This window comes from Macaca thibetana, chromosome 7, assembly GCF_024542745.1.
Source record: "Macaca thibetana thibetana isolate TM-01 chromosome 7, ASM2454274v1, whole genome shotgun sequence".
Classification (NCBI taxonomy): Eukaryota; Metazoa; Chordata; class Mammalia; order Primates; family Cercopithecidae; genus Macaca; species Macaca thibetana.
Window position 1 is genome coordinate 83,682,778 of NC_065584.1, and position 13,266 is coordinate 83,696,043.

The 13,266-nt window shown below is 56.8% G+C and overlaps 2 protein-coding genes across 7 annotated transcripts in view; one reads left to right on the plus strand and one right to left on the minus strand.

Annotated features, from left to right (window-relative positions):
• NRL (neural retina leucine zipper) overlaps positions 1-2,336 on the plus strand; it is a 76,052-nt gene extending 73,716 nt beyond the window's left edge. For 4 of the 6 annotated variants that reach the window (XM_050797521.1, XM_050797520.1, XM_050797522.1 and 1 more), the window contains 2 exons: positions 278-685; positions 1,609-2,336. In XM_050797521.1, coding sequence (XP_050653478.1) covers positions 305-685; positions 1,609-1,941 — 714 coding nt within the window. In that variant the 5' untranslated portion in view covers positions 278-304 and the 3' untranslated portion in view covers positions 1,942-2,336. Of the gene's footprint in view, positions 1-277; positions 1,066-1,608 lie in introns of those variants that run through there. The other 2 variants (XM_050797525.1, XM_050797524.1) reach the window with 2 other exon arrangements.
• A 2,713-nt stretch (positions 2,337-5,049) lies between these two features.
• CPNE6 (copine 6) lies at positions 5,050-12,158 on the minus strand. The gene is given in 19 exon segments (XM_050797455.1): positions 5,050-5,261; positions 5,381-5,555; positions 5,758-5,994; positions 6,136-6,269; positions 6,591-6,642; positions 6,734-6,788; positions 6,866-6,999; positions 7,261-7,320; positions 7,569-7,655; positions 7,878-7,982; positions 8,334-8,423; positions 8,515-8,598; positions 8,754-8,828; positions 8,994-9,068; positions 9,441-9,620; positions 10,016-10,187; positions 11,498-11,612; positions 12,112-12,130; positions 12,132-12,158. Coding segments are annotated over 18 exon segments (1,839 nt in total). The 3' UTR covers positions 5,050-5,261; positions 5,381-5,417.
• Between the last annotated feature and the right edge of the window lie 1,108 nt (positions 12,159-13,266).

The window sequence follows — 13,266 nt, forward strand, 5'->3', positions numbered from 1 at the left end:
CTTGCTTTTCATAGATCCTGAGGCATCAGTGGGGCGAGAGGCTGTGCTGTCCTTTTCCTCCTTCAGGAATTCAGCTGCTCGTCCCCTATCAGGAGCCCCTGCCCTCTGAAAGGTTACTCCTTAGCCTGGCGGGGACTGTGCAGTGAACAGAGCTGCACCATCCCTCTGGCTTTCCCAAACTCTTGCTCCAGGGCACTTGGGCTTTGAGGGAAGGACTTGGTGAAGAGGGGATGGCAGGTGGCCTCCATGTGCTCCAGACCTCTCCTCCTCTTTGCAGGTGCACCCCTCCCAGCCCAGCTCCAGAATGGCCCTGTCCCCCAGTCCCCTGGCCATGGAATATGTCAATGACTTTGACTTGATGAAGTTTGAGGTAAAGCGGGAGCCCTCTGAGGGCCGTCCTGGCCCCCCTACAGCCTCACTGGGCTCCACACCTTACAGCTCAGTGCCTCCTTCACCCACCTTCAGTGAACCAGGCATGGTGGGGGCGACCGAGGGCACCCGGCCAGGCCTGGAGGAGCTGTACTGGCTGGCTACCCTGCAGCAGCAGCTGGGGTCTGGGGAGGCACTGGGGCTGAGTCCTGAAGATGCCATGGAGCTGCTGCAGGGTCAGGGCCCAGTCCCTGTTGATGGGCCTCACGGCTACTACCCAGGGAGCCCAGAGGAGGCAGGAGCCCAGCACATCCAGGTGAGTGGTCAGCAAGCTGGCCTGAGGGAGGCAGGGCAAGGAAGGAGGACTACCCAAGGGAGGAAGGTGAGCTCCCAGAGGGGGTTATGGACTGGGACAGGGGACAGAGGGCAGGAGAAAGGAAGAAGGTCCCTTGAAAGAAATCAGATCGAGAAAACTACATTCTGCTTCTCCCCCTTTTCTCAAAATGGAGAGAAATGAGTAGGCTGAACCAGGAGGAGCAGGGAGAAGATAAGATTAGCAGAAAATGCGAAGGGAAGAATTGAGCTGGGGAGTGGGTGACTCCGGGAGATAAACAGATACACGGTGTGTGGAAACCAGGGAAAGGGTTATGTGTGGAGTGGAGCCGGGTTAAGACTGGTTTAGATTGGCCTTTTCAAGACTTCGTGCTTCCCAGCCCCCAACCTTCTCAGGAAGGATTGGTACTCATCCTATTAATTACAGACACAGATGGGGGTGTTGAGGGCATTAGGATGTAATCCAAATCCTGTGAGGGTCACCGGGTTGCGGGCTTCAGGACAGGGAAACGCAGAGCGTTGGAGGGTTGGGGGCCGTCTGGGTGCGGGTCCACTGGACACACCCGGGCCTGGAGCTGGATGCCGGGGATCCCAGAGACGAGCCCGGGGTTCAGGCGCGCGGTGGGCTCGCCTGACCGTGGCCGGCTCGCCTGACTCAAGCAACGGTCAGCTGGGGGGCCCGGAGAGCGTCAGGGCCTGGGGCGGGGTCTGGACTGAAACAGACTTCGTGGAAGGGCGAGCCTTCCGGTGAAGGTGGGAGCCGGGGCGGGGCGGGGCGGGGCGGGGCGGGGCGGGGCGGGGCGGGGCTGTCCCGGGGCGGGGCCAGGTAGCGTCGGGCCCCCAGGGCTGAGTGGGGTGCGACCCTGGACCCTTCGCTGACCGGGTTTCTGCACTCTCCCTCCGCAGCTGGCCGAGCGGTTTTCCGACGCGGCGCTGGTCTCGATGTCTGTGCGGGAGCTAAACCGGCAGCTGCGGGGCTGCGGACGCGACGAGGCGCTGCGGCTGAAGCAGAGGCGCCGCACGCTGAAGAACCGCGGCTACGCGCAGGCCTGTCGCTCCAAGCGGCTGCAGCAGCGGCGCGGGCTGGAGGCCGAGCGCGCCCGCTTGGCCGCCCAGCTGGACGCGCTGCGGGCGGAGGTGGCCCGCCTGGCCCGGGAGCGAGATCTCTACAAGGCTCGCTGTGACCGGCTAACCTCGAGCGGTCCCGGGTCCGGGGAACTCTCCCACCTCTTTCTCTGAGCCATTCAGAGCACCTTGTGGTGTAGTGGGGGCTGGGTGGGGTGGCACCGCCCAGGAGGCGGCTGCACAGTTCTCTGCATCGTTACCAGAGCGCCTTCTGGTCCTAGCCACGCCCTGTATGACCGCGCAAATATCCCCAAAGCTTTTGGGTCCTCAAGTCATGCCCGAATTTAGATGCTGGTCATTTTCTGGAGAGGGGTCCCCTCCCCTTACGAACACAGAAACCCAGCCCACATGACTAGCACGCTGAGCTCTGCAGGGACCAGTGCCAGGCACTGGGGGGTGGAAGTGTGGTGACAGTGAATGAGAGGTGGGGGAGGGTTGCAGCTCCCACCTCAGTTTAGTTTTTAATTCAAGGTTTTCAACCTGTAACACATTAAAGCTGTAATTAGCAATAAGGCTGTATTTTCATTCTGAAGCTTGTAACCTCCCCATTTTAGCACTACAGAATTTTCAAGGTTTCAATACCCAATAACTAGACAGACTAGGAACTCTATCCAAGATGCTTTTTGCCTGCCCAACCCTGTGGCCTTCAGGGCTCAGAGCAGCAAAGGCCTGAAGCTCTGGGGGTTGTTGGTGTGGGTTGGGAGAGAGCTCTGTGCAGAAGTCTGGAAATCTGGGTCCTAGTCCCAGCTCTTCCATGGGATCCCCCTGTCACCTTGAGCAAATCGATTGCTTCCTGGACTTGTGTTACTTCATCTAATTCTCATTTGGATTGGACGACTTCTGCTCCCTTTCCAGTTCTGGCATCTCCCCAGTGTGGAAGTCCCAGTGGTCTCCCCAAGAAGTCCCCAAGACAATCTCGCCAAGGGCACCTCCTATCCTGCTCCGGTTTCCCAGCTGCAGCCTAGGCAGGGGATGCACAGCCCAGGTGAGGAAGCCTGGCTTCTCTGTGAGCACATACATGGGTCCTCTGCAGCTCCCTCCAGGCTTCCTGGGCCTCCAGACCTGCACAGGGTGCTCCTACCACCTCCCGCCTCTCTGAGGGCTGAGGCGAGACTTCTCCTGGGATGACAAGGAGCTGAGAGAGTGCAGCTTTTGTGAATTAAACTGGAAGTCCAGGCAGAATTCTAATGCAATAGGCTAAATGCTCTTGCAATTTAAGAAGTGTTCATTCTTTATCCCTGCTTCAGGCTACTGTTTTGTGTGTCTGTGTGTGGGAGAGGGAGAGAGAGGGAGAGAGAGAAAGAGCAAGAAAAAGGGAAGTCCCCACCTGGAGCTGAGTGGCACATCTGTTATGGGGAGCCAATGGAAATGGGGTGAGGGGCAGGCATTGGAACAGATGGATCCTCCCCCTCTCACCACCACCACCAAACTCAGAAGCCTCAGTGGCCCAACTCGGCCTGTCTGTGGCTATCCAGGTCTCACAGTTTCCATGGTAACCCAGTCCTCCAGTTCAGCAGCCTAAGGGGAGGGCAGATGGGGCCTCTGGGCAGAGCACAGGGGTTGTGCTGGGAGCAGCCACCTCACCAGTTACTGTCATCTGTCCTCTACCGGACATAATAAATGGGAGAAGCTTTCGGGCATGGGGGAAGAGGCTCCCATATGTCCCTCTTCCTTTCTACCCCCTCTCTCCACCCCCTCCCCAGCTGTCTCTTCTCTTCCCATCACAGTTCTTGCTCCCTCTTCCCCCTCCTCTATCCCAGCTCATCCCTCCTCCACGTAGGAGCCTGCAATGGGAGTCCTCTCCTCCATTGCTCTCAATTTCTCTCATCTCCTCTCCCTTCTCCACCATTGGCCACTGGCTATCCTCTCTGGCTCTGGATTCTCTCTCTGAGGGGCTCACAGAACCTTTAGCTTCTCTTTCTTCATCCCCTTCCACACTCATTGTTGAAGGGAGAAGATGGGGCCGGGAGGGTTCTTCCAGGAGCCCAGCTGTTTCTCTCACTCTAAATTTCACCTGTGTCTATCCTTGCCTGCCCTGGAGCTGTAATTGAGACCCACTACTTTTCTTGTTCACTTTTCTCACCTGCATGGCACACAAAGGCATACAGAACCATCCACAGACACCTGAGCACACAACTAGGCCACATATACCTGGGTCTCAAAATGATACTTCTGGGTCACCTGAATATACTTAAAAAGGTTGCACACTGCGGTGATTAAGAGTAGTGCTTTAGGTGGGGCGCGGTCATTCCTGCCTGTAATCCCAACACTTTGGGAGGCCAAGGAGGAAGTTTGAGACCAGCCTGGGCAACGTAGCAAGAACCCTGTCACTACAAAAATAAATAAATAAATAAAATAATTCAGATGTAATGGCATGCACCTGGAGTCCCACCTACTCAGGAGGCTAAGGTGGAAGGATAACTTGAGCCCAGGAGTTCGGGGCTGCAGTGAGCCGTAATCGTGCCACTGCACTCCAGCCTGCGTGGCAGAGTGAGACCCTGTTTCAAGTTGTAGTTCTACCAGTTTTTTGACCATGGGTGAGTTAAAACGAAGCCTCACTTGATTGTCAGAAAAATGGTGAAAATAATGGTAACCACCTACTGAGAATAAATGCATTTAAATAAGCACTTAGCATAAAGTTGACACATGCTACATAATGATATTTGCTGTTGTTGCTGATGTGATCGTTAAGCGTGTGAATCTGTGTATTCACGCACTGCACATCCCTGAGTCCGTGAGTGTGACCCATTAAGGCCATGAACAGACACACACATTGACACACCCAGGAAACCAGACGGTACAGGCCTTAGATGCTCCACTATGTTCCCAGTTTACTAGCAGACCTGCTGCCCTCCTTTAGTACCCCCAGCACCTATTCTTGGCCCGCCCCACAGCTGTGTGGGGGCTGGGGTTCAGCTCCTGGGGGACTCAGCAGGGCCTCTCTGGAGACAGCTATAAGAAAGCTTCAGCCCACCCCCCTGACAGCCCCTAATTATCCCCGTATCTCCTGTAATTAACCTCCATGGTGTGTAGACCCCCTGGGGTTGGGAGGTGAGGGTGGGGGCTCCTCAGATCCCACTGGCACATAGTTGGGGTAAGACTGCAGAGACAGCAGCCTGCCTGGGGAGCTCTGTCTCAGATTTTGAAAGGTGCTGGTCCTCATTTCTTATGGTGTGTGTGGGTGTGCTGCAGGCTGCCCAGTGGGCATCTGAGGCATGATGGTTAGAGGCTGAGGTGCTAGGAGCAGTTCTCTTTATTAATGGCTAGAAAGTCAGGATCACCCAAAGAAGTCACTGAGGGGCCACAGCATTAAAGGTGTGGGGTTTGGAGAGATAGGAGCAGGGCCCACCACTCACGTCCAGAACCCAGGGGGCACAGCTGGTCCAAGAGGTGGAGGCATTGGTCACTGGAGTCACGAGGGTCAGGACAGGCACCTGGGAGTGGGAGGAGAGTCATAAACACTCTCTTCTACACTACACCCAGCCTAGATGGGCCCTACCGAGCCCCACTTTGCACCCCCTGTGTCCACTCCTTTGGGCCCCCCAGGACTCACTGAGAGGCTGAGGGAGTGTCGGTCCGGAGGGTAGCAGTCATGGGCTAGGGCTGGGAGTCGTGGCCAGTGTGCAGGGCCTGGGAGCCCCAGGGCTGATGCCCTGGCTGGCGTAGTACTCCACCACCTGCCGTGGCACCTCAGCCAGGACACACTTGGCGAGTGCAGAGGGGGCAGCCTAGGGTGGGGACAGTGATGTGGTTAGGGGTGGGAGGAAGAGTAGGGCAGGCAGGGTCAGTTGAGGGAGAAGTGGGGCTTCAGGGTGGTCAGTTAGGCTCCAGCATCCTTAGCAGGACATCAAATGATGGAAGACGAAGGTCAGATTTGGGGGGATGAGAAGCTGAGGAATCCTTCAGCTGGAAGGGGCCCAGGGGACTCACATCCTTGAAGTCTCGGAAGGGCACAAACTGGACAATGTCTCGGGCTGCAGGCACCCCTCGGGGGCAGCGCAAGGGACCGTCGTCGCCATCCAGCAGCCGCATGTCAGAGAAGTCAGCATTGCCCACGCCCACAATGATGATGGACATGGGCAGGCGGGAGGCACGCACGATAGCAGTGCGAGTCTCAGCCATGTCGCTCACCACACCGTCAGTGAGCACCAGCAGCACCGAGTACTTCTGAGGGCGAGCAGAGAGGGTAGAAGGGTTGACTTTATGTGCAAGGGCATTGACAGCGTTTCTACCCAGGTGCAGGCCCTGGCCCTGGCACCACTTGAAGACACATGGGGTAGCTCCTGTTTGCCCACCATGTCTTCCTACCGTGGCTTGGCCGGTGCTCTGCTCCCGCTGGGCCGGCTCAGCCACACGGTTGATGATGGGGGCCACGTTGGTGGGGCCGTAGAGCTGGATCTGGGGCAGGCAACGACGGTAGGAGGCGATGACCCCTGAGATCTCTGTGGGTGAAGAGAAGTTGAGAAGCTGGCAGAAATGAGCAGGGCCTCTTCCTGACACTCCTTAAAGCAAGGAAGTGCTTCCAGGTCTGAGGACTGCCCTCCCCTCGAGTTCCTTCATTAAGCAGTGGGAGAGTTGGACGGTCCCTTGGTGGGGAGAGTTGGGGGCAGATGCTGGGCCTCAGCCCTGGAAGCCTCACCTGATGAAGACAGGCCTGGGATGGGTGGAAGGGACAGGAAGCTGGGCCCTTGGGAATGGAGTCTGTGCTCCTGTGTGGGGTGTGTCTAGGGCGAGGTGGGGCAGGTGAAAATCTCCCCTTTTACCTTCACATTCAGGATTTTCCGGGTCAAAGTTGATAGCAAAGTCATGGGACACCTGCGAGGGCAAGGCGGGAGCAGTGAGGGCCTGCCTTTTCTTCCTGACTGACACGCCCCCCATCTCCTTCCTTCCCTCACATCTAGCCTACCTCGAAGTTGGGGGGGATTCGAGCCCCAAAGCCAAAAGCTGGGAACCGCTTATCACTGGGGAGAAGAAAAGGCTGTGGAATCCGTCGGGCAAGGCCTCCCTGCCTGTTCCCTCCCGCCCCACTCCCTCCTACCTGTCATAGTCCTGGCAGATGCCTCCCACTGCACGCAGGGCCTGCAGGTAGTGGTTGGGCTGTCGGGGGCTGAGGCAGTGCAGGGACTGGCTGCTCCTCGGGTCCCCATTGGAGGCGGTGAAGTCGATGGCCACCTGGGTAGGGGTGGGAAAAAGGTCATGCTGCAGCCATGAGAGCCACCAGATTGCCTAGGCCAGAGCTGGGATCTGTAGGGAGGACTAAGATGAGTGGGGGAGGAGGCTACAGGTAGCCACATAATGATGGGGGTGCATAAGCTGACAATGCAAAGGCTCGTGAGCAGCCCAAGTGGGGGCAGTGGAGATTCCGGGCTCCTTCCATTCACTATGGACTCAGCCCCTCCCTCTTGCCTGTGTGCCCTCCCTCTGAGTCTTTACCGTGAAGCTGATCTGGCAGCCACCCATGATGTAATCCAGGAAGGTGTGTACCTTCTCCACCTGGAGGTAGGGAGAGGGGTAAGGTGAGGGGATGGGGTGGTCCTTTGAGGAGGGAGCATGGGTAGGGCTTCTGTGGGGAACATGGGGGAGCCAGAGTTTTTTGGGTTGCAGTTGGCGGTGAGATAGGGCAAGGGTTCCCAGTTCCCAGAAGCAGAGAAACTGGTCTTTGAAACAAGGGAAGGGTTGAACCTGAGAGTGTGGTAGGGGCAGGGGCTGGGGCAAGGCTTGAAGCAGGAAGTGAAATTTACCGTGCACTGGGCCAGCACTACCGTCCCTGAGCTCTTGTAATTCTTCTTCTTGTCCCGATACTTGGGGTTGATACAGTCCCACTGCATCTAGACCCCACCCCACAAGTTCAGGGTCACAAATCCATCAGGTGACCCCTCTTTCTCCTTTCCAGCAGAGCCTCCCAAAGCAAGACCCCCATGGCTCGGTCCTTCAGCTGAGCCCAGGTGCTTTCCACCCTCTCCACTTCCTATGGAAGTCTCTTCAGAATCACCCCCAGGACTCTCCCCGGGATCTGGGTGGGGATTCTGGGGGTGGGGTATTTGTGGCACCTCCTGCCCAGGGTTTGCCGTCCCTTCCTGCATCTCCTGGAAAGTGCTGGTGAACTCGCCGATGAAGTCATGCTTCCCACTGGAGTCATAGTCATATACCAGGAACTGAGAAGGCAGGGGGAGGAGTAGGGTCAGGTCGGAGATGCTCTGCAGTGTTCACGGTGAGTAGGGGGACTCAGAGGCAGGGGCCTCACAGTCTTGAGGCCCAAACAGACATCCTCAACCTGCCCAGAGAAGCCACCTGCTGAACTTTGTTCTTTGGCTCAATCTGCCAGGGACTGATAAAAGGCACACATGTGGGAAGTTTAACATAGAGCTGTGATCTGTTATTTATCCCACAGTGGGATGTGCTTATCACATGGCGGAGAGGAGGGAGGCTTGCCACAAGCAGGGGAAAGGTCTTAGATAGCAGACTGGCTGCTCCAAGTAGGCGTGCTTGCCTGGCTGGGACTTCACCTTGAGAGGTCGGTGGACATCACAGCTGCACAGGGAATGCAGGGACAGGCGAAACGGCTCCCAGCTGGGGTTCAGGTTGTTCTTCACCACCTTGGAGAGGCACCAGGTGGCTGGTCAGCTCCTGTCTGGGTTTTCTTACTTTGCTCTCCCTCCCTTCATCCCCATAGCCCCAGGCACCAACCTCAGTTCTCCAGACCAGCTGATCACTTTGGTCCCCGTTGGTCTTATAGATTTCCATGAAAGGGTCAGACTTGCTGAATAGATCCTGAAGATACAGGAGAAAGGGTCCCTGAGGCTGCAAGGAGGGTGGGGGATGGGCTCACACTGGGAAAGGAGCAGGCCTGGGCTCCTGGGATCTGTCTTGAGTGGGAGGCCTAGGACTGACCGGGGAGTTGGGGGCCTGGACTCTGGGGTTCCAACCTTGTTGTCCAGCTTGTGGGCTCTGAAGGTGAGTTGCACATAGTCGTTTGTGCCAGAAACCTCCTCAGCCACGATCTGCAAGGGGGATGCGAGTGGCAGGACTCCTCTATCCCTACCACAAGGGCCACCCCATCCCCTTTCCCTTAGGTGGGGGTGGTCCTGGGCATGATGTCACCATAGGTGTCCATGCAGGGGCATTGAATACCTGGACCAAGGGTGAGTACAGGCGATCTTGCTTACCGTGATGGTGGACTTGCCCGCAGTCTTCCCATTCTTCAGCAGCAATGGCTTAGTGATCTTGGTTTGTGACACAATCTGGGGATGGAGGTGGAGGGAGACCCAGCTGTGACAACCCCATCTGCCTTGGCCACGTACAAGGGATGGAATAATAACTGCTCTGAGTGTCCACAAGGGTTGGAACTTTGACTTGGGCTAGGGTTGGGTTCAATTTTTACAGTAGTCTGAAGAGGGAAGCACTCTGACCACTCCCCCATTTTTTTGATAGGAAAAGTCAGACTCAGAGAGGTTAAGTATCTTTCCTGAGGCTGCACAGCTAGTGAATGGCAGAGATGGCAGCCAAGGCTGGGTTGAACTAGCTCTAGAGCTCATGTTTTCTCTCATTTCGGTGTCCAGAGGCAAAGCTGATGGAGGTAGGGTAGGGTAGCCGGGGAGGCCGAGAATGCAGACCTGGCCCAAGGTGCACTCTGTAGAGCCGAGGAAGGTATCATTTCGGGGGCTGGTGGCTCCATCCTCGGCATCGAACACGTGGAACTGCAGGGGCTGCTTCTCCTCAAAAAAATACTCGAGGGCCAGCACCCGGGAGAAGACAGGGCTGGAACAGGAGCGAAGCACCTCCGTGCGCTCTACCTGTGGTAGCAGTTGAAGGGAGGCAAGGGTTCTCTGGGAACCAAGGATACTTTTCCCTGCCCTGGACTACCCTAGTCATGCCAGCTCTTCTTGGGCCCCCACGTCCCCAGCAACCAGCTCTTCTCTTCCTAAGCTGATCCCTGAGCTTGGGGTACTGCCTGCCCACTGGACCCTCAGTCCACTGGGCTATCATGAGGCCTTTGGGAGCAACCCCGCTGCCTCTGGGGCAATCTCAGTCCCCTCCGGGACCCCATCTCCAAGGTTACACAAGCGGCCTCGAGAAGGCACTGCAGAGTCCACATATTTCCCTACAAGGCTTTCACTGCTCCCACCCAGCCTCCCTCCTTCCCAAGCTTAACCCAGGTTAGTTAAGGAGAAACCTGAGCTGCTCTCACCTCCACCCACTGCTCATCAGAGTAGAGCTTGAGCAGCACGCAGGGATGGGGTTTGGTGAGTGTGTCTCGGTCCAGGAGGCCATGGCAGGACACCCGCAGCTCCACCCGAGAGGCCCCCAGCGTCATGGTTGGGGGCTCAGGCACCCATCCCATCTCAGGGTCCGACATGTCACTGTGGGGACAGAGCAGGTGTCCTTGACCCTGGAAAGGGAACACCTGCCAGCAGAGAGGGGTCTACCCTCTGGGGTCCCTGGGCCCCACCCCCCTTAACCTTCTTCCCTAGACCCGGGGGCCTCACGAACCTCCTGCTTCCCCTGCCCTCTGCTCAGCTTCACCAGAGCTCTGAGCAGGGGAGGTCAGTGGACCTGAGCCTCCCACTCCTGCACAGAAGCCCTGTGCTGCTGGCCTAGGTATGCATGGATGGGGCTGGAGAGGGCTGAAGGGTTGGGGTGGGGATGTTCCTGGCAGTCTTGGCTCCTAGGCCATCGATTGATCTATACTTTCTGCGGCCTCAGCACCTTCTGCTATTTCCCGACTGGTGTTGGAGCCAGCGCTGCACTCAGTCTTGGCACGAGGGAGCTAAACTAGGGCAAGGGGGTGGGGCAGGGGGTGAAGAGGCCCCTGGAGGTCTGAAGAGGATGGGTCTCAGAAGTGGAGTCTGCAGTGGGCAGGAGACAGGTTGGAAAGTCCCCTGCTGGGGTATCCCTATCCACCCCCTGCCCCCATTCCCCTACTGGCTAGCTGATGGAAAAGGAGGGGTGGTGGGCTGGGAGGCAGGACCAGGGCTCTACTGAAAGCTCTTTCAGGCTCCTGGCAGGAGCTCCAACTATGACAAGCCTCACATCCCTCCCCACCTCCCCTGTTTTCACACTTCTTGGCAGCACTGGCACTGTCTCTTAGCGACAGGATTTTTGGGGAGTCGTGGCTCCCTCCATGCTGCCCGTGGGATGCACGCATGCCACCTTCCCCCAGCAGTGCTACCAAGCCTCGGGCTGAAGCAGGCAGGGGTATGCCGGCCCGAGTTCATGGCCGGTCAGTCCATCTATCTGTGTCTGTACAGATCTCAGGGTGAGGCTGTCTGATCTCATGTCATGCTTCCCCGAATGAGTGTGCATTGGTGTGTCTGAGTGCCCCACCTTCCGTGTCAGTCCCCCCATGTTGTGTGTCCGTTTCCAGGAGGGTGTGACAGTTCCTGTACCTCCCTCAGAACTGGGACCTTTCTCTGGCTGGGTATCTACCTCCCCACAATGTGTGCCTTTCTGGATATGTGAGGGAGGGTCTGGGCTGGGGGAGGGGGATCTCTGCTTTCCAGCCACAAGTCTCCCAGTTCTTGGGGGGGTCCCTGAGATAGGCAGGGGCTTGTGGTGGTGAAGGGATTGGGCAGGGCTGGGATCTCTCTGTGGGCTCCAGGATACGTTGTTATGGAGACTGGGCCAAGCTGGGCTGGGCTGGGGCTGGGCTGGGGAGGAAGGGTGGGCTCACCTGGGCTCTCGGTCGGGGGCTCCTCTCTCCGGCTCTCTGGCCCTGGCCCTGACTCCCTTGCTGCTCCAGCCGCTGGCGCTGGCTCCAACTCCGGCTCTGCTGCTATTTATGGGGCCTGGATGGGGAGGGGTGGGGGGGGCGCAGCACCAGCTCCCCCCGCATGGATGGATTGGGAGGGAGAAGAGGGAAGGGGCAGGGCCACAGCCTGGGAGGGAGCCACAGAACCAGGGGAAGAGGGCGGGCTAGGGGTGGCTTAGAGGCAGGACCCCTACAGACACAGTGACACACATCTTCCCCTTCACACCACACCCACACCCAGAATTACAGAGATGCGCACATTGCAGTGGTGCATGCATACACATTCACACAGAGAAATGATGGCGACACATGCACCCACGACTCACAGGCTCACACACATATCTTGACACACACAGGCGCCAGTACATAAACTCACTGTGACACCATGACAGTTACAGCCCCCGGCCGATACACATTGGGAAACATACCCCTTCTCACATCACTTTCAACATTGTTATACTAGCTAAGGATATCTGCAGTCACATAGACAGGAACACCGGGCTGTCCTTGTCACACATGTACTCACTCACACTAACCCGGAATACAGCAGAATGTAGATCTTCCCGTGCTCCTTAAAAACCATCACGTACCTTGCTGAACGTCATAGCTTTGAGAATGACGTCCAGTTCCCTAGCCACCATTTTATAAGGAGACACAGGAAATGGACATAATTGCTTAAGGACACCCAACCTCATATCCTGGTCACATGAGGGCATGTGCTGAAGGACTGACTCCCAAGGCTTCTTCCCGGTGCCACAATATACCCAACACCCCCGGAGATTCAACCTATACGGCCTTACCCTTGTGGGAGGGGCTGTGCCATGCACGGATCTTAAGGAAACAAAACAAGTCATTACTGGTGAAATCAGTAATTAAGGGAAGTAAGCAGTTGCTTGGGGAGCTGCAAACCACATGTGAAGACGTTTGGGCACATTGTGGTCTGCGATGAGTATGCAAGAGCATTTACTTTCACCCTCCATCCCCTTAAGCTGCTCATGTATTAATGTAGCAGCCATTTATTGAGCATCTCCTGGGTGTCAGGCACTGTGCCAGGTGCTGGGGCTACACAGGTGATTAAGACACAGCCTCTGCCCCTGGGGGAGGCAGATGTATGTGGAACAGAGAGACAGAGAGAGGATAAGCCAATACACATATGCAATTAAGTGTGACAGGTGCAATGTTACGGACCTGCTCAGGATGCAGTGAGAGCACGTTAAGGCAGGGTGCGATATGGATGAGTGGGGAAGCCATCAGGAAGGGCTTCACAGAGAAAGGGCCTTTTGAGTGGGATCTTGAATGCCAAGACAGTATTTGCTAGGACACCATGGGAGGCAGCGACTTTAGTTGTTGACCTCATGCCACAGAGACTTCTGTTCACCTGCAAGCCACTCTGCTATTGAGATTTCTGACTAGTGAGGGTGCCCCCAGGACGACACAACATCATGTAATTCCCCCATTAGTGTGCATGCGCATGTACACACACACACACACACACACACGCACGCACTGCTCCCCAGTGTCCCTCTGGTACACTGGGGCTTCCAATCCCATTACACCCCCAAAAGCTGGACAGACATTGGTGTTGGTTTCTGTCCTTTTGGTTCCTTCTCCAGGGAGCTCAGCCCTGACCCTGTGCATAACACCCACTTTGACTTGGGGACTTATCAGTCCCCTTCCCTCGACAGTTCTCT